The following is a 27004-nucleotide window of genomic DNA, read 5'->3' as shown; positions in this document are numbered from 1 at the left end:
TATCTATTTTATTTATATAAGGATTTCAGATTTATTTTGTGTAGAAGTAGCACTACAGGGTGGAGAATGGTTTGGAGAGGCACAAGAATAGAGTTGGAAGATCAGTAATCTTTCAGTAAGCTAGGTGAGAGATAAGTTAAAAAAGTGTATCCAGGGGGGCGGAGCAAGATGGCGGAGGAGTAGGAGACCTGGATTTCGTCTGCTCTCAGGAATTCAGCTGGATAGGGATCAAACCATTCTGAACACCTACAAACTCAACAGGAGATCGAAGAAAAGAATAGCAACAACTCTCTGAACAGAAAAGCGACCACTTTCTGGAAGGTCTTTTCTGATTTGTTTAGAGTATATTTTCTGGGGACGTTGTTACCCTGCTAGCATTTTGTTCTCTCATTCATCTATTCTCCTCTGCACAAAATGACAAGACGGAAAAAATCACCTCAACAAAAAGAACAAGAGGTAGTACCGACTGCCAGGGACCTACTCAATACGGACATTAGTACGATGTCAGATCTAGAGTTCAGAATCATCACTTTAAAGATACTAGCTGGGCTTGAAAAAAACATGGAAGTTATTAGAGAAACCCTTTCTGGAGAAGTAAAAGAACTAAAATCTAACCAAGTAGAAATCAAAAAGGCTATTAATGAGGTGCAATCAAATATGGGGGTGCTAACTGCTAGGATAAATGAGGCAGAAGAAAGAATCAGTGATATAGAAGACCAAATGATGGAAAATAAAGAAGCTGAGAAAAAGAGAGATAAACAACTACTGGATCACGAAGGCAGAATTCGAGAGATAAGCGATACCATAAGACGAAACAACATTAGAATAATTGGGATCCCAGAAGAAGAAGAAAGAGAGAGAGGGGCACAAGGTATATTGGAGCAAATTAGAGCAGAGAACTTCCCTAATTTGGGGAAGGAAACAGGCATCAAAATCCAGGAAGCACAGAGAACCCCTCTCAAAATCAATAAAAATAGGTCAACACCCCGACATCTAATAGTAAAACTTACGAGTCTCAGAGACAAAGAGAAAATCCTGAAAGCAGCTCGGGAGAAGAGATATGTAACCTACAATGGTAGAAACATTAGATTGGCAACAGACTTATCCACAGAGACCTGGCAGGCCAGAAAGGACTGGCAGGACATATTCAGAGCACTAAATGAGAAAAATATGCAGCCAAGAATACTATATCCAGCTAGGCTGTCATTGAAAATAGAAGGAGAGATAAAAAGCTTCCAGGACAAACAAAAACTAAAGGAATTTGCAAACACGAAACCAGCCCTACAAGAAATCTTGAAAGGGGTCCTCTAAGCAAAGAGAGAGCCTAAAAGCAACATAGACAAGAAAGGAACACAAACAATATACAGTAACAGTCACTTAACAGGCAATACAATGGCACTAAATTCCTATCTTTCAATAGTTACCCTGAATGTAAATGGGCTAAATGCCCCAATCAAAAGACACAGGCTATCAGATTGGATTAAAAAACAAGACCCATCGATATGCTGTCTGCAAGAGACTCATTTTAGACCCAAAGACATCCCAGGATTTAAAGTGAGGGGGTGGAAAACCATTTACCATGCTAATGGACACCAAAAGAAAGCTGGTGTGGCAATCCTTATATCAGACAAATTAGATTTTAAACCAAAGACTGTAATAAGAGATGAGGAAGGACACTATATCATACTTAAAGGGTCTATCCAACAAGAAGATCTAACAATTGTAAATATCTATGCCCCTAACATGGGAGCAGCCAATTATATAAGGCAATTAAGAACAAAAGCAAAGAAACACATGGACAACAATACAATAATAGTGGGGGACTTTAACACCCCCCTCACTGAAATGGACAGATCGTCTAAGCAAAAGATCAAAAAGGAAATAAAGACTTTAAATGACACACTGGACCAAATGGACTTCACAGACATTTTCAGAACATTCCATCCCAAAGCAACGGAATACACATTTTTCTCTAGTGCCCATGGAACATTCTCCAGAATAGATCACATCCTAGGTCATAAAGCAGGTCTTAACTGGTACCAAAAGATTGGGATCATTCCCTGTCTATTTTCAGACCACAATGCTTTGAAACTAGAACTCAATCACAAGAGAAAAGTCGGAAAGAACTCAAATATATGGAGGCTAAAGAGCATCCTACCGAAGAATGAATGGGTCAACCAGGAAATTAAAGAAGAATTAAAAAAATTCATGGAAACCAATGAAAATGAAAACACAACTATTCAAAATCTTTGGGATACAGCAAAGGCAGTCCTAAGAGGAAAGTATATAGCAATACAAGCCTTTCTCAAGGAACAAGAAAGGTCTCAAGTACACAACCTAACGCTACACCTAAAGGAGCTGGAGAAAGAACAGCAAATAAAGCCTCAACCCAGCAGGAGAAGAGAAATAATAAAGATCAGAGCAGAAATCCATGAAATAGAAACCAAAAGAACAGTAGAACAGATCAACGAAACTAGCAGCTGGTTCTTTGAAAGAATTAACAAGATTGATAAACCCCTGGCCAGACTTATCAAAAAGAAAAGAGAAAGGACCCAAATCAACAAAATCATGAATGAAAGAGGAGAGATCACAACCAACACCAAAGAAATACAAACAATCATAAGAACATATTATGAGCAACTGTATGCCAGCAAATTAGATAACCTGGAAGAAATGGATGCATTCCTAGAGATGTATCAACTACCAAAACTGAACCAGGAAGAAATAGAAAACCTGAACAGACCTATAACTACTAAGGAAATTGAAGCAGTCATCAAAAGTCTCCCAAAACACAAAAGCCCAGCGCCAGATGTCTTCCCAGGGGAAGTCTACCAAACATTTCAAGAAGAATTAATACCTATTCTTCTGAAACTGTTCCAAAAAATAGAAATGGAAGGAAAACTTCCAAACTCATTTTATGAGGCCAGCATTACCTTGATCCCAAAACCAGACAAAGACCCCATCAAAACGGAGAATTAAAGACCAATATCCCTGATCAACATGGATGCAAAAATTCTCACCAAAATACTAGCCAAAAGGATCCAACAGTACATTAAAAGGATTATTCACCACGACCAAGTGGGATTTATCCCTGGGCTGCAAGGTTGGTTTAACATCCGCAAATCAATCAACGTGATACAATACATTAACAAAAGAAAGAACAAGAATCATATGATCCTCTCAATAGATGCAGAAAAAGCATTTGACAAAGTACAGCATCCTTCCTTGATCAAAACTCTTCAGAGTATAGGCATAGAGGGTACATACCTCAATATCCTAAAAGCCATCTATGAAAAACCTACAGCGAATATCATTCTCAATGGGGAAAAACTGAGAGCTTTCCCCCTGAGGTCAGGAAGGCGCCAGGGATGTCCACTATCACCACTGCTATTCAACATAGTATTGGAAGTCCTAGCCACAGCAATCACACAACAAAAAGAAATCAAAGGCATCCAAATTGGCAAAGAAGAAGTCAAACTCTCACTCTTTGCAGATGATATGATACTTTATGTGGAAAATTCCAAAGACTCCACCCCAAAACTGCTAGAACTCATACAGGAATTCAGTCAATTGGCAGGATATAAAATCAATGCACAGAAGTCAGTGGCATTCCTATACACCAACAACAAGTCAGAAGAAAGAGAAATTAAGGAGTCAATCCCATTTACAATTGCACCCAAAACCATAAGATACCTAGGAATAAATCTAACCAAAGAGGCAAAGGATCTGTACTCAGAAAACTATAAAATACTCATGAAAGAAATTGAGGAAGACACAAAGAAATGGAAAAACGTTCCATGCTCATGGATTGGAAAAACAAATATTGTGAAGATGTCAATGCTACCTAGAGCAATCTACACATTCAATGCAATCCCCATCAAAATACCATCCACTTTTCAAAGAAATGGAACAAATAATCCTAAAATTTGTATGGAACCAGAAAAGACCCCGCATAGCCAGAGGAACGTTGAAAAAGAAAAGCAAAGCTGTCGGCATCACAATTCCGGACTTCCAGCTCTACTACAAAGCTGTCATCAACAAGACAGTATGGTACTGGCACAAAAACAGGCACATAGATCAATGGAACAGAATAGAGAGCCCAGAAATGGACCCTCAACTCTATGGTCAACTCATCTTTGACAAAGCAGGAAAGAATGTCCAATGGAAAAAAGACAGTCTCTTCCACAAATGGTGTTGGGAAAATGGGACAGCCACATGCAGAAGAATGAAACTGGACCATTTCCTTACACCATACACAAAAATAGACTCCAAATGGTTGAAAGACCTCAATGTGAGACAGGACTACATCAAAATCCTAAAGGAGAATACAGGCAGCAACCTCTTTGACCTCAGCCGCAGCAACTTCTTCCTAGAAACATCGCCAAAGGCAAGGGAAGCAAGGGCAAAAATGAACTATTGGGACTTCATCAAGATAAAAAGGTTTTGCAAAGCAAAGGAAACAGTCAACAAAACCAAAAGACAACCGACAGAATGGGAGAAGATATTTGCAAATGATATATCAGATAAAGGGCTAGTATCCAAAATCTATAAAGAACTCATCAAACTCAACACCAAAAGAACAAAGAATCCAATCAAGAAATGGGCAGAAGACATGAACAGACAGTTTTCCAAAGAAGACATCCAAATGGCCAACAGACACATGAAAAAGTGTTCAATATCGCTCGGCATCAGGGAAATCCAAATCAAAACCTCAATGAGATACCACCTCACACCAGTCAGAATGGCCAAAATTAACAAGTCAGGAAATGACAGATGTTGGTGGGGATGCGGAGAAAGGGGAACCCTCCTACACTGTTGGTGGGAATGCAAGCTGGTGCAGCCACTCTGGAAAACAGTATGGAGGTTCCTCAAAAAGTTGAAAATAGAGCTACCCTATGATCCAGCAATTGCACTTCTGGGTATTTACCCGAAAGATACAAAAGTGGGGATCCGAAAGGGTACGTGCATCCCGATGTTTATAGCAGCAATGTCCACAATAGCCAAACTGTGGAAAGAGCCAAGATGTCCATCGACAGATGAATGGATAAAGAAGATGTGGTATATATATACAATGGAATATTATGCAGCCATCAAAAGGAATGAGATCTTGCCATTTGCAACGACGTGTTTGGAACTGGAGGGTATTATGCTGAGCGAAATAAGTCAAACAGAGAAAGACATGTATCATATGACCTCACTGATAGGAGGAATTCTTAATCTCAGGAAACAAACTGAGGGTTGCTGGAGTGGGGGGGGGTGGGAGGGATGGGGTGACTGGGTGATGGACAGTGGGGAGGGTATGTGCTCTGGTAAGCGCTGTGAACTGTGCAAGACTGTTGAATCTCAGAAATGTACCTCTGAAACAAATAATGCAATATATGTTAAGAAAGAAAAAAAGAAGAAGAAGAATGTAGCAGGAGGGGAAGAATGAAGGGGGGGAAATCGGAGGGGGAGAAGAACCATGAGAGACGATGGACTCTGAAAAACAAACTGAGGGTTCTAGAGGGGACGGGGGTGGGAGGATGGGTTAGCCTGGTGATGGATATTGGGGAGGGCACATTCTGCATGGAGCACTGGGTGTTATGCACAAAGAACGAATCATGGAACACTATATCTAAAACTAATGATGTAATGTATGGGGATTAACATTAACAATAAAAAAGTGTATCCAGTTTAAAGAAGTATGAAGGAAGTAAGATCCATGTACTTTGGTGGTTTGAGAAATATGGGGCAGTGAATAGGAAGTAAAACCTTAGGTAGATATTCTGGGAGCAGGAGAGGAGAAAAGAGAAAGGCTTTAAAGAATGATTTTGTACTAGGAACTCCTCTCTTGTATCTTTTGGAGGACATATTGAATAAAGAGGATATTAAACTATAAATAAATGGTCTAAAATATCATTATTATTGCAGCTCACAGGTATTCAGTATGAATCATGTACAAGGCACTAAAGCAACTAAAATTTCATTTTATTTTATGTTTCTCACAAATTTAGTTATAATCCCATATTATAATGAGGAAATTGTTTGTTATAAAGAGTTTGAATAACTTCCCAGAACTGAAATTTGAATCTAGATCTATGTGAATCTAAAGCCTAAGACAAATCTTTAATAAATAATACTGCTATAACTGATTTGTAATAGATTTAAGATAAAATACATATTATACTTTATAAATCTTTAGTCACTTTTAATAGGTTCGTGCTTGATTTTAAAAAGTGTCTTACATACAATCTATTACATTCCTATTCTCTGCTGCTGCTATTTATCATAAAATATACCATTGTTTTAAAACTTGCAGCTTATATTGCTTAAATAGAGTCATTTCAGTCCTAAAGACACATAGAAACTGAAAGTGAAGGGATAGAAAAAGATATTCCACACAAATGGAATCAGAAAAGAAAAAAAAAAAAAAAGCCAGGGCATCAATATTATAGCAGACAAAATAGACTTTAAAACAAAGACAGTAGCAAGAGACAAAGGGCACTACATAATGATAAAGGGAACAATCCAACAAGAGGATAGAACATTATAAGGATTATGTACCCCAAACTGGAGCACCTAAACACATAAAGCAAATATTACCGAGCTTAAGGGAGAAACTGACAGTAATGCAATAATAACAGGGGATTTTAACATCCCATCTACATCAATGGATAGATCATCCAGACAGAAAATCAAGGAAACAGTGGCTTTAAATGACACATTAGGCAGGATGGACCTAACAGGTATATAAATAGAACATTCCATTCAAAACCAGCATAATACACATTGTTTTAAAGTGCACATGGAACATTCTCCAAGATAGATCATGTTAGACCACAAAACAAGTCTCAATAAATTTAAGAATTAAATCATATCGAGCATCTTTTCTGACCATGACAGTATGAAACTAGAAATCAATCACAAGAAAAAAATGTAGAAAAAATACAAACACATGGAGGCTAAATAACATGTTATTAAACAATGAATGGGTCAAAGATGAAATCAAAGAGGAAATAAAAAAATACCTGGGAGACAAATGAAAATAAAAATACAATGGTCCAAAGTCTTTTGGACTCCGCAAAAGTAGTTGTAAGAGGGATGTTTATAGCCAATAGAGGTTTACCTCAAGAAACAAGAAAAATGTCAAGTAAACTATCTAATCTTATACCTAAAGGAGCTAGAAAAAGAACAAATGAAGCTATAGCTAGTAGAAGGAAGGAAATAATAAAGATTAGAGCAGAAATAAATGAAATAGAGACTAAAAAAGCAAGAGAAAATGAAACCGAGATGGCTCTTTGAAAAGAAAAAATCGATAAACCTTAGTCAGACTCATCAAGAAAAAAAGAGAGGACTCAAATAAATAAAATAAGAAATGAAGAAGAAGAAAAAAAACCCCTAACACTACAGAAATACAAAGAATTATAAAATAATATCATGAAAAATTATATGCCAACAAGTTGGACAACCAAGAAGAAATAGAAAATTTAACAGACGGATTACTAGTAATAAAATTGAATCACTAATCACAAAACTCCCAACAAACGAAAGTCCAGGTGAATTATACCAAACATTTAAAGAAAAATTATACCTCTTTCTCTCAAACTACTCCAAAAAATAGAAAAGGAAGGAAAACTTATGAGTCCAGCATTACCCTGATACCAAAACCAGACAAAGACACTAGAAAGGAAGAAAAGTATAGGCCAGTATCTCTGATGAACATAGATACAAAAATCCTCAACAAAATATTAGCAACTGAATTCAGCAATACATTAAAAGAAAATCATTCATCACAATCAAGTTGGATTTATTCCAGGGATAAAGGGTGGTTCAATATTTGCAAATCAATCAATGTGATATATTACATTAACAAGAGCAAAAATAAAAGCCACATGATTAACTCAATAGATGCATAAAATGCATGTTACAAAATATAAAATACATTAATGATAAACACTCTGAACAAAGTGGGTGTAGAGGGAACATTCCTCAACACAGTAAAGGCCATATATGAAAACCCCCCAGCTAACTTCATACTTAAGGGTGAAAAACTGAAAGCTTTTCCTTTAAGATCAGGAATAAGACAAGGATGTGCATTCTCACCATTTTTACTCAACATAATACTGGAAGTCCTAGCTGTAACAATCAGACAAGATATAAAAGGCATCCAAATTGGTAAGGAAGAAGGAAAACTGTCACTATTTGCAAATGACATTATTCTATGTATGGAAAACCCTAAAGACGCCATGAAAAACCTATTAGAAATGATAAATCAATTCAGCAAAGTTGTGGAATAAAAACTAAAATACAGAAATATGTTACATTTCTATACACTAATAATGAAGTAGCAAAAGCAGTTATTAAGAAATCAATCCCAGGGCGCCTGGGTGGCTCAGTCGGTTAAGCGTCTGCCTTCAGCTGGGGTCGTGATCCCAGGGTCCTGGGATCAAGCCCTGCATCGGACTCCCTGCTCCGCGGGGAGCCTGCTTCTCCCTCTCCCTCTCCCCCTGCTTGTGTTCCCTCTCTCGCTGTGTCTCTCTCTTTCAAATAAGTAAATAAAATCTTTAAAAAAAAAAAAATCAATCCCATTTACAAATGCACTGAAAGAATAAAATACCTAGGAACAAAGTTAACCAAGGAAGTGAACGACCTATACTGTGAAAACTAAGACACTGATGAAAGAAATTGTAGACAACAGAAACAAATGGAAAGATATTCCAACTCATGGATTGGAAAAATTAGTATCATTAAAATTGCAACACTACCCAAAGCAACTTACAGATTCAATGCAATCCCTATCAAAATACAAACAACATTTTTCACAGAACTAGAGGGTACAATCCTAAAATTTGTATGGAATCAGAAAAGCCAAACAGCCAAATCAATCTTGAGAAAGAACAACAAAGCTGGAGGTATCACAATCTCAGATTTCAGGATATACTAGAAAACTATAGTAATCAGGGGCGCCTGGGTGGCTCAGTCATTAAGCATCTGCCTTCGGCTCAGGTCATGATCCCAGGGTCCTGGGATCAAGCCCCATATTGGGCTCCCTGCTCAGTGGGAAGCCTGCTTCTCCCTCTCCCACTCCCCCTGCTTGTGTTCCCTCTCTCATTGTGTCTCTCTCTGTCAAATAAATAAATTAAATCTTAAGAAAAAAAAAAAGAAAACTATAGTAATCAAAATAGTATGGTACTGGCACAAAAATAGACACAAATCAATGGAACAGGATAGAGAGTCCAGAAATAAACCCACACCTACATGGTCAATTAATCTATGACAAAGGAGGCAAGAATATATAATGGAAAAAAGTCTTTTCAATAAATGGTATTGGGAAAATCTGATAGCTACATACAAGTAAATGAACCTGGAACATTTTCTTGCAACATATACATACAAAAAGAATAAACTCAAAATGGATTAAAGACCTAAATGTGAGACGTGAAACCATAAATCTCCTAAAAAAAAAACATGTTAGACAGTAATCTCTGGGACATTGGCCTTAGCTACCTATTTATGGATATGTCTCCGCAGGTAGGGGAACAAAGGCAAACATAAACTATTGAGACTATACCAAAATAAAAAGGTTTTGCAAAACAATGGAAACCATCAATAAAACAAAAGGGCAACCAACTGAATGGGAGAAGATATTTGCAAATGATAAATCTGATAAGGGATTAGTATCCAAAATATCTAAATAACTTATACAACTCAACACCATATAAATAAATAATCCAATTAAAAATGGGCAGAGGACCTGAATGGACATTTTTCCAAAGAAGATATCCAGATGGCTAACAGACACATGAAAAGATGCTCAACATCACTATCAGGCAAATCAAAACAACAAAGAGGTATCACCTTACACCAGTCAGAAAGGCTAGTATTAAAAAAACAAGAAATAGCAAGTGTTGGCAAGGATGTGGAGAAAAAGGAACCTTTTTACTATTGGTGGTAATGTAAATTGGTGCAACCATGTGGAAAACAGTATGGGGGATCCTCAAAAAAATTTAAAATAGAAATACTACATGATCCATTAATTCCACTACTGGTTATTTACCCGAAGAAAACAAAAACACCAATTCAAAAAGATATATACACCCCTATGTTTATTACCGCATTATTATAATAGTTAAGATAGGGAAGCAACCCAGGTGTCCATGATAGATGAATAGATGAAGAGATCTGGTGTACAGACACACACAAAGCAATATTATTCATCCATAAAAAAGAATGAGATCTTGCCATTTGTGTATAGATGGACCTAGAGGGTATTATGCTGAGTGAAGTTAAGTCAGATAGAGAAAGACAAATACTGTAGGATTTCACTTATATGTGGAATCTAAATGAACAAACCAACAGAAAAACTCGGACTCTTTAATATATAGAAGAGGGGCACCTGGGTGGCTCAGTAGGTTAAGTGTCTGACTCTTTAAAAAAAAAAAAATATATATATATATAGAGAGAGAGAGAGAGACAGAGAGACAGAGAGAGACAGAGACAGAGAGACAGAGAGAAGAGAGGGGGGAGAGAATAAATTGGTTGCCAGAAGGGAGGTGAGTGGGAGGACAGTGAAAAAGATAAAGGGGATTAAGGGGTACAAATTCCCAGTTATAATGTAAAGAGAGATGAAAAGTACAGCACAGGGAATATATTCAATAATATTATAATAATGTACAATGACAGATGGTGACCACACTTATGGTAAATGTTCAATGAAGTATAGAATTTTTCAATCTATGTCATCTACCTGAAGCTAATATAACATTGTATGTCAATTATGTGTCAATAAAAACAAAAGCAGCATACTCCCTCTAATGGAGACCTGCAACTGTAAAAATAATTAATTAAAATAAATAAATAATAATGAATTAAATTTTTTAAAATGGCAGCTTATTTTGAAAAGATTATATGAAATACAGACTTAATGGACATTCTTAATACATGACAGATATAAGCAAATGTTTCAAATGAAGACTACTAAATCAAAGGAGAAAAACAGAAAAATCACTTGAATAATATGAAGCAAAAAATTCTTGATTTAAAAAATATGAACTAGGAGAGAACATAAATAATTTATATAAGAAAGAATGCGTTTGAATAAATTTAGAGAAATCTTGTTCTCAAAGGATGAGTCACAATTTAGAAGTGAGTCACAGTTTCAAACACTGACTAAATAATATGGGTATGTGGCTGAGAACCAAAAACAACTGTAGTAAGGGGAACAATCAAAATTAAAGGGAGAGCAAGGAGCTTATTTCTAGGAAATGACCTCCCACAAGTACTCAGAAAATTAATGGTGAAATGGATTTACACTAATAAGTAGAAATTTATTATACTTGATAGAGATATCTGAAAAGCTGTGTTAATTCAAGAGATATTAATGTATAGTGAGTTTTTAAATCAAAATCACCAATTCTTATGTTTTTTCTGGAATCCATAATAAGCATTATATAGTGTAGAATCACTGATATACTTAATCGTATTTTTGAGATGGATAATTACTTGGCAAAGTGGTCAGATAAGGAAAAGATTCACCATTAACATATTGCACAGTTTTATAAAACTGAAACAGTGCATACTAGGAGGTCATAGTTGGTGGCCATCAACAAGTATGGTCACATATTTTAATAAGTAATTCAGAAGAAGTGGCATATAGTGCTTAAGAACACAGCTTGTGAGGGGTGCCTGGGTGGCTCAATCGGTTAAGTGTCATCTTCAGGGTCATGAGATGGAACCCTGGGTAGAGCCCTGCATTGGGCTCTGCTGCGCTGGGCGTGGAACCTACTTAAGATTCTCTCTAATGGGCACCTGGGTGGCTCAGTCGTTGAGCGTCTGCCTTCGGCTCAGGTCATGATCCCAGGGTCCTGGGATCGAGCCCCGCATTGGGCTCCCTGCTCTGCGGGAAGCCTGCTTCTCCCTTTCCCACTCCCCCTGCTTGTGTTCCCTCTCTTGCTGTGTCTCTCTCTGTGAAATAAATAAATAAAATCTTTAAAAAAAAAAAATTCTCTCCCTCCCTCTCCCTTTGCCCTCCCCCCCCCTTAAAAAAAAAACAAAACAACACAGTTAGTGAGAGAGCCAAGGAGCATGTCCCAGCTCTGCCACTTACTATCTCTGTGCCCTCGGGCAAGTTTCTTAACTGCTCTGAACCCCTGTTACTACATCTGTATAATGAGGATAAACAATACTGCTCACCTCAGGGAGATTTGGGAGGACTGAGATAAATGTAAAAGAGTTCCTGCCAAATAATAAGTACTGTTAAGTATTATGAAAAAGAAGTAAACAAACATTTGGAAAATACTAAACTCTTAAATCCTTAAATGTTGCTGAGTAACAAAAATTTGAAACTTTCCTATGATTAAATTAAGAATACATTAGTTATGTGAGGTAATATGATGATAGGCAGGGGCAGGTTGAGTACAGATAATGTCCATTCATCTCTGTGTGTAATAGGGAATAAAAAGAACTGACTTATCGTGGAACAGAACAGGAAAATGGGATTGCTTTGTGAGCTGCTATGGGAATGGAGTGCTCTGGACAAAGGATAAGTAGCAAACGGCACCACCATCTACCTAACTACGTATCCATCTGTCCAATCCATAAGTCAACTCTTTAGTGAGTGAGGGTTAATTAAGCACAGAAGAGCTGTCTGTGTACCTACCTATATCCAAGAAGTACATCTTTGCTTTTGCTTATCAATGGATGGGGCATTTACACAGAATGAAAAGGCAGTATTGCAGATGGAAGAAAATGGGGTTGAAATGAAAGCCTAAGGTGTTTGAAAATGGAATAGGACATTTAAAAGAGGGGTGGCACTGGGACCTTCATAATTTATTCTCATGCTTCTTTATTGCTCTGACTGATAGCAGGGAATTCCACTCCAGTGTAATATACCAAAGAGGAATACATTTACTGATTTTCCTCTCCTAGGCTGTATGTATCTAGAAGGCCTAAGAACAGGCAAGATCCTGGAATAATCACTTTCCTAGTCCTGTGGCAATCAAATAAGGAAGAGAGAAATGCCTGGTGAACATCACAGGGCAGTTATATGGGTTGCTCCACATATCACAGATCCGTTCTACCAATTGCAGCAGGTTTAGAGAGACAAGTGCCCCAATTAAATTGTGGGTTATATTAGCTAAAGTAGTAAAAATATCACCTGTTAAATCACAAAATAGCAATGTAATAATGTAAAAACAATCATCCTACAGAATTTTTAAGTACTTTAAATTTAGTATCCAATGGTTCAATTATATATTCTAATACCTTACATATTAAAAAAAAAATAACAGTGTAGTTTTGAGAATACAGAATGTCATCAGAGGTACAGCTTTACTAAAAAAACCTCTGACCTAGAAAGGCAAGAATCTAATATATATACAAACCTGTACATAAAGGCTTCAGGGATTTCGGGTCCTAGTTTTTCCTGCTTGTGTGTCTTAAAAGAAATGAATACGGCTTTAATGCTGCTTTAAATGCTGAGTATGTATAAAATCAGGACTCTGAAGCAGCAATTTTATAATTTGTATATAAATTACCATTTCCAATCAAAAAGCATTCAAAATATTTTATCAGAATCACATCTGGCATCCATGACTCACCAAGATAGATGCCTCAGTCTTTGCTAGAAAGTAGGAACTCAGAGAGTAATCACTTTTGCTATGGCAACCATTGCAGGGCAAGCGCCACAGTGACATGGAATGGAACAAACTGGACTTAAAATATTCTAAGAACATCTAATCACTTTATGTTCCGCATGGCAATGTGTAAATATATAAATTATTTCAATTTTACCAAAAATTTTTTAACGGTAGTCTTCAGTAGGATAGGGGCAGGTCAAGAGGAGGGAAACAAAGATTCAGCAGGTTAGAGAGGCAACTGTTTAAACTGGTTGCTTTTACTTTGATCATGTCAGAATAAATTGGCACTAGAAAGACCCAGAAAATATTGAGAAGCTATGCAAATACTGTAGTTTGTTTCAATGTTAAATAATAAATACTGTAGATAACACATGTTGTCAGAATTCAGGAATTAGAAAAACAGAAATATGAGGACTAAGAATAAAAATTTATAAGGACCCAGGATGTCTCCAGAAATCAGCACCCATCTATTTTAGAGATTTAGAACACTTTTTAGTTGAAGCACTTAACTTTAATCAAAATGAGCAAAAGTAATGTTAGATCAGTTCTCATCATATAAATGACACTTAGACGTTGTGGTTTAGTAGGATTATAGTTAAAGATACTTAAGACAGGTCCTAAATTTGGGCTCAATTCTTAAAAACCAATTACTTAAATAAACTAGAATATATTTTCATTTAATTGAATTATTCATTCAAAATTATTCATTGAGTATTTACAGTGTAACTGGCACTGCTCCAGGCATGAAATATAACAGTGAACAAAACACACCAATGGAGTATATTCTAGTGACAGTACATGAGTAAAATGCACACTATGTCAGATAGTGATAAATGCCATGGAGAAAAATAAAGGAAAGGAGATAGGTGTGCTGGGCTGGGGGGGGGGGGCAGAATTTACACAGAGTGATCAGGGAAGGTCTCTGGATAGGGAGATATTTCAGCAAGACTAGAAGGTTATCAGGGAGTGACCCATGAAAAATATCAGGAGGAAGAGCATTCTACAGAGAAGAATGAGCAGAGGCAGAAGCCCTCAGGAGAAACTGTGCCTGGCCTGTTCGAAGAACACAAAGAGGCCAGTATGGCTGGAATACGGTTACATTTACACTACTAGGAAGAAAGGTGGGATACTTTGGGCAGGTACTCCTTCATTTACCCATCATCCATCTTCTAAAAGGCATTTTAAACAAGGATATACTGATACCCAACTCTGTGTCTCTCTAGAGTTTGTATCTCCCATTTGTATCTTGTTTTAGTGTCTGACAGACATCTCAAGCTTAACGTGTCCAAAACAGAACTATTAATTAACAAACTCCAAATTTACTCTTCCTACTCCTTTTCTACCTTAGTGAATGTTTTCACCATCCAGTTATTCAAGCCCAAAACCTAGAAGTCACCCTTTCTTCTTCTTCTCTTCCCTCCAACATCCAATCCATCAGCAAGTCCTGTCAACTTAGTCTCCAACATCTAAATATGACTGCTTCTCTTATCTCCTAATGATTGCCCTGATCTAAGTCCTCATATTCCTTGCCTGGTTAGTTCCTCTTAACAAGTCTCCTTGAAGCTTCCAATTACATCTACAATAAAATCCAAACTCTTTACCTAGGTCCACAAGGCCCCAAAGACCTGGCCAAGTGTCGGCCTTCTTTTTGTTCCTTCAACATTCACTCCGGTGTTATCTCTAACATGGAACACTCTCCCAAGACCTCCTGTGACTTCACTCAAGTCTTGGGTCAAATATGACCTCCAATCAGTTATGGGAAACAGCCCTTCTTACTTCCTATTACAGTACTTTATTTCCTCAAAGCTCTTACCACTTTCTAAAAATACCTTACTAATTTAATTCTTCTTGTCATTTCCCCCTTGATTGAATTTTAACTTCATGAGAGCAGGGTTCTTGTATGCTTCACTTGTGGTATATGCCAAGCAGCTAGAATAGAGCAATCCAAATAGTAGGCACTCAAAAAATATTTTTTGAATAAAGTAATATCTTGTACATCTTTCAGTATAAAACAGGAAGAGAACGGAATGGGAAAACGACTGATCACTATACAATTTTAAAGAATAAACTATTTGAATGAACTGATATGTCTGTATCATAAAATTCAAAGGAGAATATAAGTATTATATTTCAAATTCCTTGAATTCAGGAATTACATCTAATTTGTCCATACTCCATATATTAAAGTATTCTGTATTTGTATCTACTTAATACATTTTGACTGGTGATGAAGGTGCTATGGTAGTACATTTAAGAGAGAGTATCTGAAACCTCAAACATTTCTCTGAATTCACTTGGAATTCCGTGTTACTTTTTGATGAAAAAACAAATAAAGCTACTTAACAAAGAGCAGCCAATTTCCAAGTATAAGAAACAAACAATAGACTCCACTATTAAGTCTTTGGAATAAAAGGCTGCCTTAAATGACTCATAATGAGACCATGCCCAGAAAACATAACACCCAGGACTTTCCCCTATACGATCTCTTTTATAATATAATTGTCCTCTATTTGAAAGCATTTGATTTTCAAAATTCTTTTGTAAAAGAGAATATGAACATTCAATTCTCTATTAGCATTCAGGCTAAATATGACATTTAAATTTCCATACATGGCTCATCTGATTTACTTTTATTACCAGATCAAGCACTAATAAGAAACAATTTTCATTTGACAGATTGTTATTGAATATACCTAACTGTAAAACAAGTATAAATGCCATGTTATTTTGAACTAAGCATTTCAGCTCTACCATGGTTAATTTGGAATTAAAACCTGAGTTTCTACCAAGCAGCATATAGCCTTCATGAAATAATTTGATTTTGGGGTTTCCCTCTTTTCCCCCTTCACTTTAATAAACATCATTGATTATTTACTGGGCTAGGCAATGGGGATACTCAATTTAATAAGACTGGGTCTCAACCATCAGTGACACCATCTATGTTAATAACATTCAAGGATGACCAAGTTTTGTATTTTCATCAGCCCCTTTCTTTTTTTTTTTTTAAAGATTTTATTTATTTATTTGACAGAGAGACAGCGAGAGAAGGAACACAAGCAGGGGGAGTGGGAGAGGGAGAAGCAGGCTTCCCACCGAGCAGGGATCCCAATGCGGGGCTCGATCCCAGAACCCTGGGATCATGGCCTGAGCCGAAGGCAGACACTTAATGACTGAGCCACCCAGGCACCCCTCAGCCCCTTTATAGCTTATAAAATTATTTAGATGACCTGATTGACAATTCCCAGGCTTCACCAACATGCTAGGTCTTCTCCCTTCACTTGAAGAATAAAGTGTGATCTTCTTATGATGATCTGATATACATGAGTTAGCATCAGATTTGGATATACAAATTTATTATGTATTATGAGATTTAAAATGATTCAATTTATAGAAAACGCTAACATTCTATTAAGCTTTCAATTATCCCTTTAGTTTTGAGGCTTTTTATTGATTTCTCCTATATCTGGCATTGCATACAAAATTAATGTTTTCTCTAAATCTGGTTAAAATTCTATTTGATAGGAAAAAAACGTATCTTATTTTTCTTGACTTTTTTGTCTCCTATGTAATTTAATAAAGAGATACCACCTTGTCTGTAGAAATTCTAGAATACGGTATTTTTTTTTTTTTAAGATTTTATTTATTTATTTGACAAAGAGAGAGAGAGCAAAAAGTAGGCAGAGCGGCAGGCAGAGGGAGAGGGAGAAGCAGGCTCCCCGCTGAGCAGGGAGCCAGCTGCGGGGCTCGATCCCAGGATCCTGGGATCATGACCTGAGCTGAAGGCAGCCGCTTAACTGACTGAGCCACCCAGGATATTCTGACCCTAGAATATGATATTCTGACCGAACTCTAACATATAGTTTAAAAGAGTTATACAGTATGATAAGACACAAAATATGTTTTCTAGAAGATGACTGCTTAACTATTAGAGGCATCTATGGGTTGCAGATCTCCCAAGTACCTCATCTGACACTAACCAGTAGCAGCCACTATTTATGAGCTGATTTCTAAGGCTCAGAGACTGCTAAAGAATTCTACAAACAATGCCTTTTGGGTCACTTGTGCCCTTGTAACCTGTAAATGCAAAGGCCTTTTCTTGTCATAATATCGTCAGTGGTTTTCCACCACCTTTTATTCCTTCTTTCTCTGTCAAGTTATTTATACTCTCTTCCTTAGAGGGCTCATTTGGGTCTTGACTTCTTATCTCTTGCAAGACTTTTAAACTTGCTTTGCTTTATTCCTGAACCTAGGTTACCTATATGTTCCAGCTTTGTTGTCTTACTAGTATAATTAACATGTTGACTCTAAAGTATCTCTCAAGTATTCACACCAGCTTTCTCTTCTAATTACCTATCTCTATGAAGGACGGTAGAGAAAATAATTCTTTTAGTCATTCAGAGGCTTTTTTTTTTTTTTTAAACTCTCTAGTGTCAAACCAATCACTAAATTTACTGATTCTTTCTTTGCAATGTTTCTCACACTTGTCCCTCCCATTTATTGATGTAGTTAGTGCATGCTCTTACTATTTCAGACCTGACCTGTCTTCTGACTGGTTTCTATCCCTAGAAAATCCAGTATCTTAAGACTTTAAATCTGCCTCTCTTTTGATATAAAAATCTCAGGCATATCAGAGATTCTAATGATTTTCCCCTGAATTCCTTTTCCATGTCCAAGAAGCAATACCTTCTGCATATCCCACCAGACCAGAAGATTTTTACTTTCTGAAGTTAATTTAAAAAGGTAATAACAAAAAGATGTTCAAAATTGTTCTACTACTTCCCACTGCTTTCACAGAATAAAATTAACATTTGTTCATCTGCTATCATTTGGTAATTCAATGTGTTCTCAGTCCATTTTTACATGTTTTTACATTTTTTACAGAAAATCTATTCAAGCCTAAGTGGTTTACTCACTAGTCACTAACCACACCGTGTTTTTATAACTCTATATATTTTTAGCCAAACCTCAGAGTTGTTTCAAAGTCCAGTCCAAAATCTCACCTCTTCCATGAGTCTTCCTATCCTTTCTCAGCCTAAAGTGATTCGATTTGCCACAATACTTTGCATCTTGTCTGTGGCATTAATTCCGTAATTAACAGTGAAATATAGTCTAGTTTCTCATAGATTGTGGCAGTTGTTACTCTATTCTTGTGTTTTTTACAAATCTGTCTTTTGTTTTCCCAATTATACATTTCTTAAAGGCAAGGACCTTACATTAAAATCTGTGCTTTCTTACATGGCATTCAGTACAATATTTGAAACATAAGAGGTCTAACTTTTGCATTTTATTTGCAGGAGTTAAAGATCTTATTAAAATTAAAGTTCTTGTTAAAGTACTCTAAAGAAGTTCATCTAACTCAGAGGATAGGATCAATTATATATGAACTTAGAAGTACTATGCCCAAAAAATCTAATGACACTTTAGGTGCATACTTTGGTTTCTTTCTTGCCCTTGCTGACTATTACTCTTCCATAGTTTACTTTTTAATAATTAAATTAATATATTAATCTAACCACATAACAGAAAATCTGAAAAACAGGGAGTAAGATAACCTATTAACCTGCTTTCACATAGCCATTACTATCAGTTTGATATATTTTTTTCTAATCTGTTTTTTTTTAAAGATGATTACATTGTGTAACATATTGTTCTGCTCCTTTCTTCTAACAGAATCTTCATAGCCATCATTTTCACTGGCTATATAATATTCCATGGAGTTTTATTTAGCTGATTTCTGGAATAGTATTTCTTTGTCTTATTAAGGAAATAAATAACATTATATTTAGCTTGAGTAATTATTCTGGGTTTTTTTTGGTAAAGGCTCCTGATTTGTATGTTAAACCACCCTACCCACCTCCCTTTGGCTATACCAGAATAGCCTTAAATTTAAAGTAGATTTTTAAAAATCTTTAATAAAATATTTTATGTTAGCAGCTAAAAATTTCATCATAGCTGTAAAACAACTTCTGTTCCTAGACAACTTAAGTGAGTTGGGAGGCATTTAAACCCTCCTTTCTGGTATAGGATTCTTCCTGTAAGCTCGATTATTTATTCAAGCCAGTGCTTTTTTTTAACCCATTGTTACCCATTTGGTAAATGGTGAATTTCTGAAATCATGCTGACTTCCTGGCTGTCAGTCTCTTCTCTTGACTTGGTTCTAAGAGAGAGTGAGAGAGAGAGAGCAAGAGTGTGTGTGGGTGTGCGCGCGCATTTCAGGGGGAGTTGAGGATGGAGGGCAGGATGAAATTCACAGATGTATGCAAATGTATAGAAAATGTATATTTTGTATATATTAATATTTGTAACCTTATTTGATGTCATCTGCTTTTTTGGACTCATTAGCAGTCTTGTTTTTTGATAATACCCAACTAAAAATACATGGACTTTTAAAAAGACATTGTGGGATATTTACTTAAAGCTTACTGATATATTAAAAGTGTTTACTGATATGTTACCTAAAGTCATTAAAAATAGGGGGGATATATAGTTATGTTTCTTAATGGACTGTATCCTATATTTTGCACATTTAAAAAATACCAACATGTAAATGTCTAAGTTTATGGTTAGAAGAATTAAAAAAAAAATTTAAGTAAAGCTACTAATAATTTTGTTAAAACAAGGCACTTTATCATACAAAACACACAATTATAAAACAAGTAATTTCAATTTGGACTTTTCACCCCCCCACCCCCGCCAATTTGGAGATTCTTAGCCAGAGATTAAGGGAGGTATATGTGCCCTCTGAAAATTACATGATGCATATATACTTTCTTTTCTAGAGAGAGACTTGGAAAAGTATTTGTCATTAATCCAGCTAATCAAGTCAGTCAGCAAATTAAAAAAAATAATTTCATATATTCTGTAACTTGACTATTTGCTTACTAAAGACTATAAATCAGGCACCAGAAATCTGCTCAAAATCAAAGTAATATTCAACATAATGAAACTAAAATACAGTACAATATAGAGATGTATGTTGATGTTTCCATCAAATAACACTATTAAACCTGCTTTAGCTGCCTTAGGATTCATCTCTATGACATTGATCGATTAATTGATTTAGTCAACTGAGCAAAGAGCAGTAACAACAATAAAACCAGGTAAGTCTGATGAAAAGACTCATATTATACAGTATTTTCTTGTGATCTTACTGTTTGCCCGACACTGTGCTTTACTCACATTGTGTTATTCACTGTAGTCTTGTGAGGTGGATATGATCGTCACTGTCATTTTATGAATGAGGAAACTGAGGCCTCTGGACATGGTGACATGTCATCTGGATTCTGAGGAACAGGCTGAGGTGTTTATTGGCAGAATGAAGGAAAAGTAGGAGGGGAGTGAGCTTCAAACTCTTAGATGGTGGTCATTTAGACTAGTTTCCCATCTAATACCAAAATCCTTTTTAATAATAATTGACAAATGGTGAAAGAGCCATACATGTTTTAGAAGTTCCTAACCAATGTGAACTTGATTTATGGTGTAGAATCTCATGGAAAACAGAGATTCATGTGTTCTCATGTGACAAATTCCTAATAGATGTTATTCTTCTTTGGAATTAAGATGTAAATAAAAATGGTTTTTAGTATCCAAGTTTCAAGAGGTCAGGTTAACTCCAATTTTTTTTTTTTTTGGTTCCATAATCTAGATATATATGAAGATTTTTTCACAATAATTACTATTTGGTATTCTCTAGAAAAGCCTCAACAGACCTCCTTGTTTTGCATGTTACTCCTGCAAACAGGAGTCCCTTAAGTTCAAATTATACTTTAAACATAAATGTCATAAATTGCTCCTTGTGTTAAGGAATTGACTATCTACCATGTATAATACTAGAAAAGGCATCTTTTAAATCTTTAATAGTTCTGAAGGCAATAAAGTTATATCAGGGATGGGAAATTAATATGACTAGGTTAGAGAGAGGGGTAGAATTTGAAAAATGAAAAGAATCTTACCAAAGTCTGCAAACGCGGACTGTCCGACCACCATCATATTTGGAGGTTTTTCAAATATAGTATTGAGAGAAAAATTTCCATCCTGTTAATGGCAGAAAATTTTGGGTTAGACTATCAATTCATTCGTCAAGTGTGAAAGAAAGCATTTAAACTGAAGCAGGGAAATAAATAATTTAAGGCTTTTGTTGTGCTGCACAAAAATCATTCCACTTTCCTATAATACCTTTATCATAAAAAAAAAAAAAGAAACTGCTATGAGTTGATAAAGATTGCCTGGAGTGCTTTTCTTGCTGTCCCTTCCAGTTTTATATCCTTTACTAAATCTTCTTTATAATTTCAGACATAATGAGTGTCTTCTACTTTCAAGTACCATGGAAATAGTATATTTGGTATATTCTTTATATTTGGTAATATAAAGAAGTAAAAAAAAAAATTGTTCCTACCTCGAGGGAGCTTATAGTCCAGTTGGGAGATAAGATATGTCAGGAAAATAGAATTTCTGAAGGTAATATATATAAATGGTACAAGTAAGTAGCAAAGACACTATGTTGTAGAGATTTCAAAGGAAGAAGATTTCTGTTGGACACAATTAAGAAAAAAATTAAGATTCGAATGAGATGAGAATTCCACTGATCCTTATAGAGCTAATTCCTTAGCAATTCAAGTTTATGTATCATTGAAAAAAGGGAGCAAAGGATTAAGTCAACTGGCAGATACTAACCAGGGGTGGCTAAGCTAAACAAGAAAGAAAACCCATTAAAGATCATTTGTTTCAGTTACTCTTTCAACAATGGAGAGTTAACACATCGTAGTTATAAAAATATGCATTTCTTTAAATTATTCTTTCCTTTCTATAATTTTACATGACAACACCAGAAAAATCAGCCAAAACACTGAATTTGGGATTTGAAGCACTTAGTTCTATTCAGAGCTCTCTTCTTATCACTGATATCTCTTCACTATTTGACATACTGACTCTGATTACTACATGTTTTACATAGATATTTACATGTTGAAAAATACTTTAAAAAATTAATTTTTTTCCCCTAAGGATACCGCAGATTTGCAAGTTAATTTCTTAGGAAATCCCTTCTGATATTTGCAGAGAATGGCACTGCTGCATTGAAAACATGAAGACCAAATGCTTGAGGAACATGAGTAAGTGGGTAAGATTTGTCTTGTGACAGGCAATTTTCCAAACATTTTAACACTCCATTATCTGCATGCAGAAATATATTTCCCCTACAATTACTAAAGTATCTGATATATTTTTTGAATGCTCTTCCTATAGAAATCTTATTTATGTAGTGTCTTAAACCTTACGAATCCCCTCTAGTCTTACTGATACCTGAAATTATATTACAGATATATCAAAGGAGCCAAAGTTCTGGCTGAAGTGTCAAGTGTTTTTGCATTTTAGAAAGATCATAGCATTGGATACATAGGGGACATAATGGTTCTAGAATGAATGGAAAAATCTCTTTTAAAATATATCAGCTTCATGTAACATAAAGTGGAATATCAACCCATTATACTAATTCAAGTGAACAAATTACCCCAGTGAAACTCTGTTAAACTTAGTAAATATACTTAGAAATATTTCTGGATATAACCTCACAATGTATCTCTATCAAGGAACACTGAGTACTTCCCAGGTGATGGCCTTCCATGTCTAAGATGCCACATGGCCCTGAACCTCAATAGAAGAAAAGCAATACTTCCTTCCAACCGCTGGAGAAAGAGAATATATTCTTGGTATAGTTTGGTAGAAAGGGCACTAGACATGGGAGTTAGATGACAGGGGTTCTAGTCCTGCTTTCATTGGCAAGTTGTATCGCTTTGGAACAGCCACTTATTGCTCTGGGCCTCAGTTCTTAATTGTTTAGTAGGGGATAAATGTACTGTCTACTTGAAGGTTCTGGAGAGGATCAATGCAGTGATAGATTAGAAAGTATTCTGCAAAATGTGAAGTTATCAGGCAAGTACATGGTATTTTTATAATGGCAGTCCTGTGCTTATGAGCTCCAAGTACTTTTTTCATAGGCTGCTATTTGACACTAACACACTGCATTCTCTCCCATTCTTTACCATGCTGTTCTTACTGGCCTTCACTGTATCCCTACAATCCAAAGTTGGGCTAAGTCACTAGGGGTTCTGCTGCAGTTATGTCTTTTGCCTTTCACCAAATGAATGACTTAAGGGTAGAAATTTTAGAGACAGATTTCCTAGTTCTATCTCTAGCTCCACTATTTGTTAGCATTCAGATCTGAATTAAGTTAGTATTTTTTTTTTTAAGATTTTATTTATTTATTTGATAGAGAGACAATGACAGCAGGAACACAAGCAGGGGGGAGTGGGAGAGGGAGAAGTAGGCTTCCCTCCGAGCAGGGAGCCTGATGCGGGGCTTGATCCCAGGACCCTGGGATTGTGACCTGAGCCAAAGGCAGATGCTTAACCACTGAGCCACCCAAGCGCCCCCTGAATAAGCTGTTCTAAGTATCTGTTTACTTATCTTGAAAATGTATTTTTACAAAGTTTTTGTGAGGATGAGTGAGATAATCTATATAAAGTGCTTAGTAGAATATATGCACGTAGTATGCGTTTAGTTAACATTAACTATTATCACTAGTAGGAACACTAGTAGGAATACCACTATTTCTGCTACCAAAACTACCACCTACCATTGAAACAGCTAACCTATTGACATTGATAGAGGAAACTACCTGCCATTTTCTGCTTTAATGCCAACCATAAGTGCAATGTTGTAACAAGTATTTTGTAGATGACTATGCTTTGGCCTGCATGGGTTTTTGTTGTTGTTGTTGTTGTTTTTTTTTAAAGAGAGAGAGAGGGAGGGGCAGGGGGAGAGGGGCAGAAGGAGGAGAGGGGCAGAGGGAGAGAGAATCGTAGGTAGGCTCCATGCCCAGTGTGGAGACTGATGCAGGGCTCGATCTCATGGCCCTGAGACCATGACCTGAGCGGAAATCAAGAGGCGGGTGCTTAACCAACTGTCCCCAGCCCACATGTTTTAATATTTAATGTTAAAACTGTTATATTTACAATGTTTGAAAAAATGATCAAGAAGCAATATCTGATGACTATTTTGTGTCTACATCTTTATTCTTATAAAGCAATGATTCTCAACTGGGGGTGATTTTGTTCTCCAGGGGACATTGGACAATGTCTGGAAATTTTTATGATTGTCATAACTGGGGTCAGCTACTAGCATCTAAGCGAGTAGAAGTCAGAGATACTGTTAAACAATCTATAGTGCACAGGACAGAACTCTACAATCTGGCCCCAAAAGGTAATAATGCCAAGATGGAAAATTTCTGACATAAAGTGTGATGGGTAAAGCCCAATGACTTTGTCATTCTTGTCCTAGCTGTTCCCCTTTGTGACACTTACCTAGTCTCTTCTTTGAGTTCTAGCCTTACATTTCTAGTCACCTCCTTGATATGTCTCTTATCTGAAATAATTTTTTTCCTGCCTCAAATTAGATATTTCATTTGTCTTTTCTTTTACCAGTCACTAATAGAAAACACAAGTTAACCTTGCATTAATGGTCTTTCTCTCTTATATTTATCTCTTCTAGGCCATTCCCAATACTTTAGTCCTTTAATCATTCACCTCTTTCTCAGGTTATATTAAATTCCACCTCAGTTATCTCCCCGCCTCCAGATTTTCCATGCAAGCTTATCTGATATGGAGTAGCAAGATAACTACAATAATGAAAGCTCTTTTCATCTCACCTTCAGTCCTAAAACATTTAAAAGCTTCTCAATAAATATTTAAAAGATCAAATTACTTTAGAAGTCAAGGCTTCTGTTGATCTTATCTGAACCAACTCTTCTAATTTTACCTTTTAGTATCTTTTCATGCTCTGGCCCAAACCAGCCAAGTTCTATTCCCTGAACATGTCCTGAGTTTCCTTTATACTTCCTTGTCCATCTCTTTCTTTTTTGTCATTTCCAACTACTAATATCCCACTCATCTGTACTGGTCATTTCAAATACCACATCTTTCTGGAAGTCTTCCCTGATGATCCTGGGGGGACCAAATGGAAGCAACTGCTCTGCCTCTGAGCTACTTGTAGCATGAGGTTTGTATGTCTCATCAAACCATCCAGAGTTGCCTACACTCACATCTTAGCCCTTTTGGCCTATAAGCTCCTTTAACTTTTGTGCCTCCTGGAGCACCTACATGGGACTGTGTGCACAACTGACATTCTTTTTTTTTTTTTAAAGATTTTATTTATTTATTTGACAGACAGAGACACAGCAAGAGAGGGAACACAGCAGGGGGAGTGGGAGAGGGAGAAGCAGGCTTCCCATGGAGCAGGGAGCCCGATGCGGGGCTTGATCCCAGGACCCTGAGATCATGACCTGAGCTGAAGGCAGATGCTTAATGACTGAGCCACCCAGGCGGCCCCACAACTGACATTCTAACAAGATTTGCTGAAGCTCTAGTTCTACTACCTAATATAATTTCAAGGTTTGTTTTTTTTCTCTTAGTGAATACTACAAATTGTTTGCCCAATCTCTAAATGAAAATAATCCTCTATTTTACAAAACCTATACTTTATCTGAACTAATTAATATTGAGTCTACATTTCTCTTAATTTGTACCAGTGACGTATTAATTGTTAACATGGGTACCTTACTGATCCAGCTGTTTTACAGGAAGAACAACACTTAGTCTCTACTGTCCAACAGCCAACTTATTAACTTTCTTTAAAGACAATAATAATAAAAAAGACCAAATCAAAATCTAGTCTCTTCTTGATGATTTTTCTCCTACTACATTGCTTTACTAGGTTTAATTCAGCAGGCTGCCACTACTTTCAAGATCAGGAGACATACCCAACTTCCCTAATATATAACAACAGAGAGTTAGACAAACTGGGGAAACAGAGTAATATTTTTCAAATGAAAGAACAAAACAAAACCACAGCAAAAGAGCTAAATGAAATGAAGATAAACAGTATGCATAAAGAATTCAAAGTAATGATCATACTTACAGGGCTTGAGAAAAGAGTATAGAATCTCAGTGAGACAAGAGATTAAAATATAAAATGAAACCAATTAGAGAGGAAGAACTCAATAACAAATTAAAAATGTACTAGAGGGAATCAATAGAAGATTAGAAGAGGGAGAAGAATGGATTAGCAACCTGGAAGACAGAGTAATGGGAAGCAACCAAGTTGAACAGCAAATAAAAAAAAGAATAATAAAAAATTGGAATAGACTTAGGGAACTCAGTGACATCATCAAGTGTAATAACATTTACATTATAGGGATCCCAGAAGGAGAAGAGACCAAGGGGCAGAAAATTTATTTAAAGGAATAATAGCTGAAAACATCCCTAATTCAGGGAAGAAAACAGACATCCAGATCCAGAAGACACAGAGACCCCCAAACAAAATCAACCCAAGGA

The 27004-nt window shown here is 36.2% G+C and overlaps 1 protein-coding gene across 1 annotated transcript in view; it reads right to left on the bottom strand.

Moving 5' to 3' along the window:
* Positions 1–27004, bottom strand: part of ITFG1 (integrin alpha FG-GAP repeat containing 1) — a 329904-nt gene that overhangs the window by 196087 nt on the left and 106813 nt on the right. The window contains exon 8 of the mRNA XM_036120167.2: positions 21569–21650. Coding sequence (XP_035976060.2) covers positions 21569–21650 — 82 coding nt within the window. The remainder of the gene's footprint in view (positions 1–21568; positions 21651–27004) is intronic.

Source organism: Halichoerus grypus, chromosome 15, assembly GCF_964656455.1.
Source record: "Halichoerus grypus chromosome 15, mHalGry1.hap1.1, whole genome shotgun sequence".
NCBI lineage: Eukaryota > Metazoa > Chordata > Mammalia > Carnivora > Phocidae > Halichoerus > Halichoerus grypus.
Note: the sequence above shows the minus strand (reverse complement) of the source record. Positions and strands in the feature narration are given on the sequence as shown.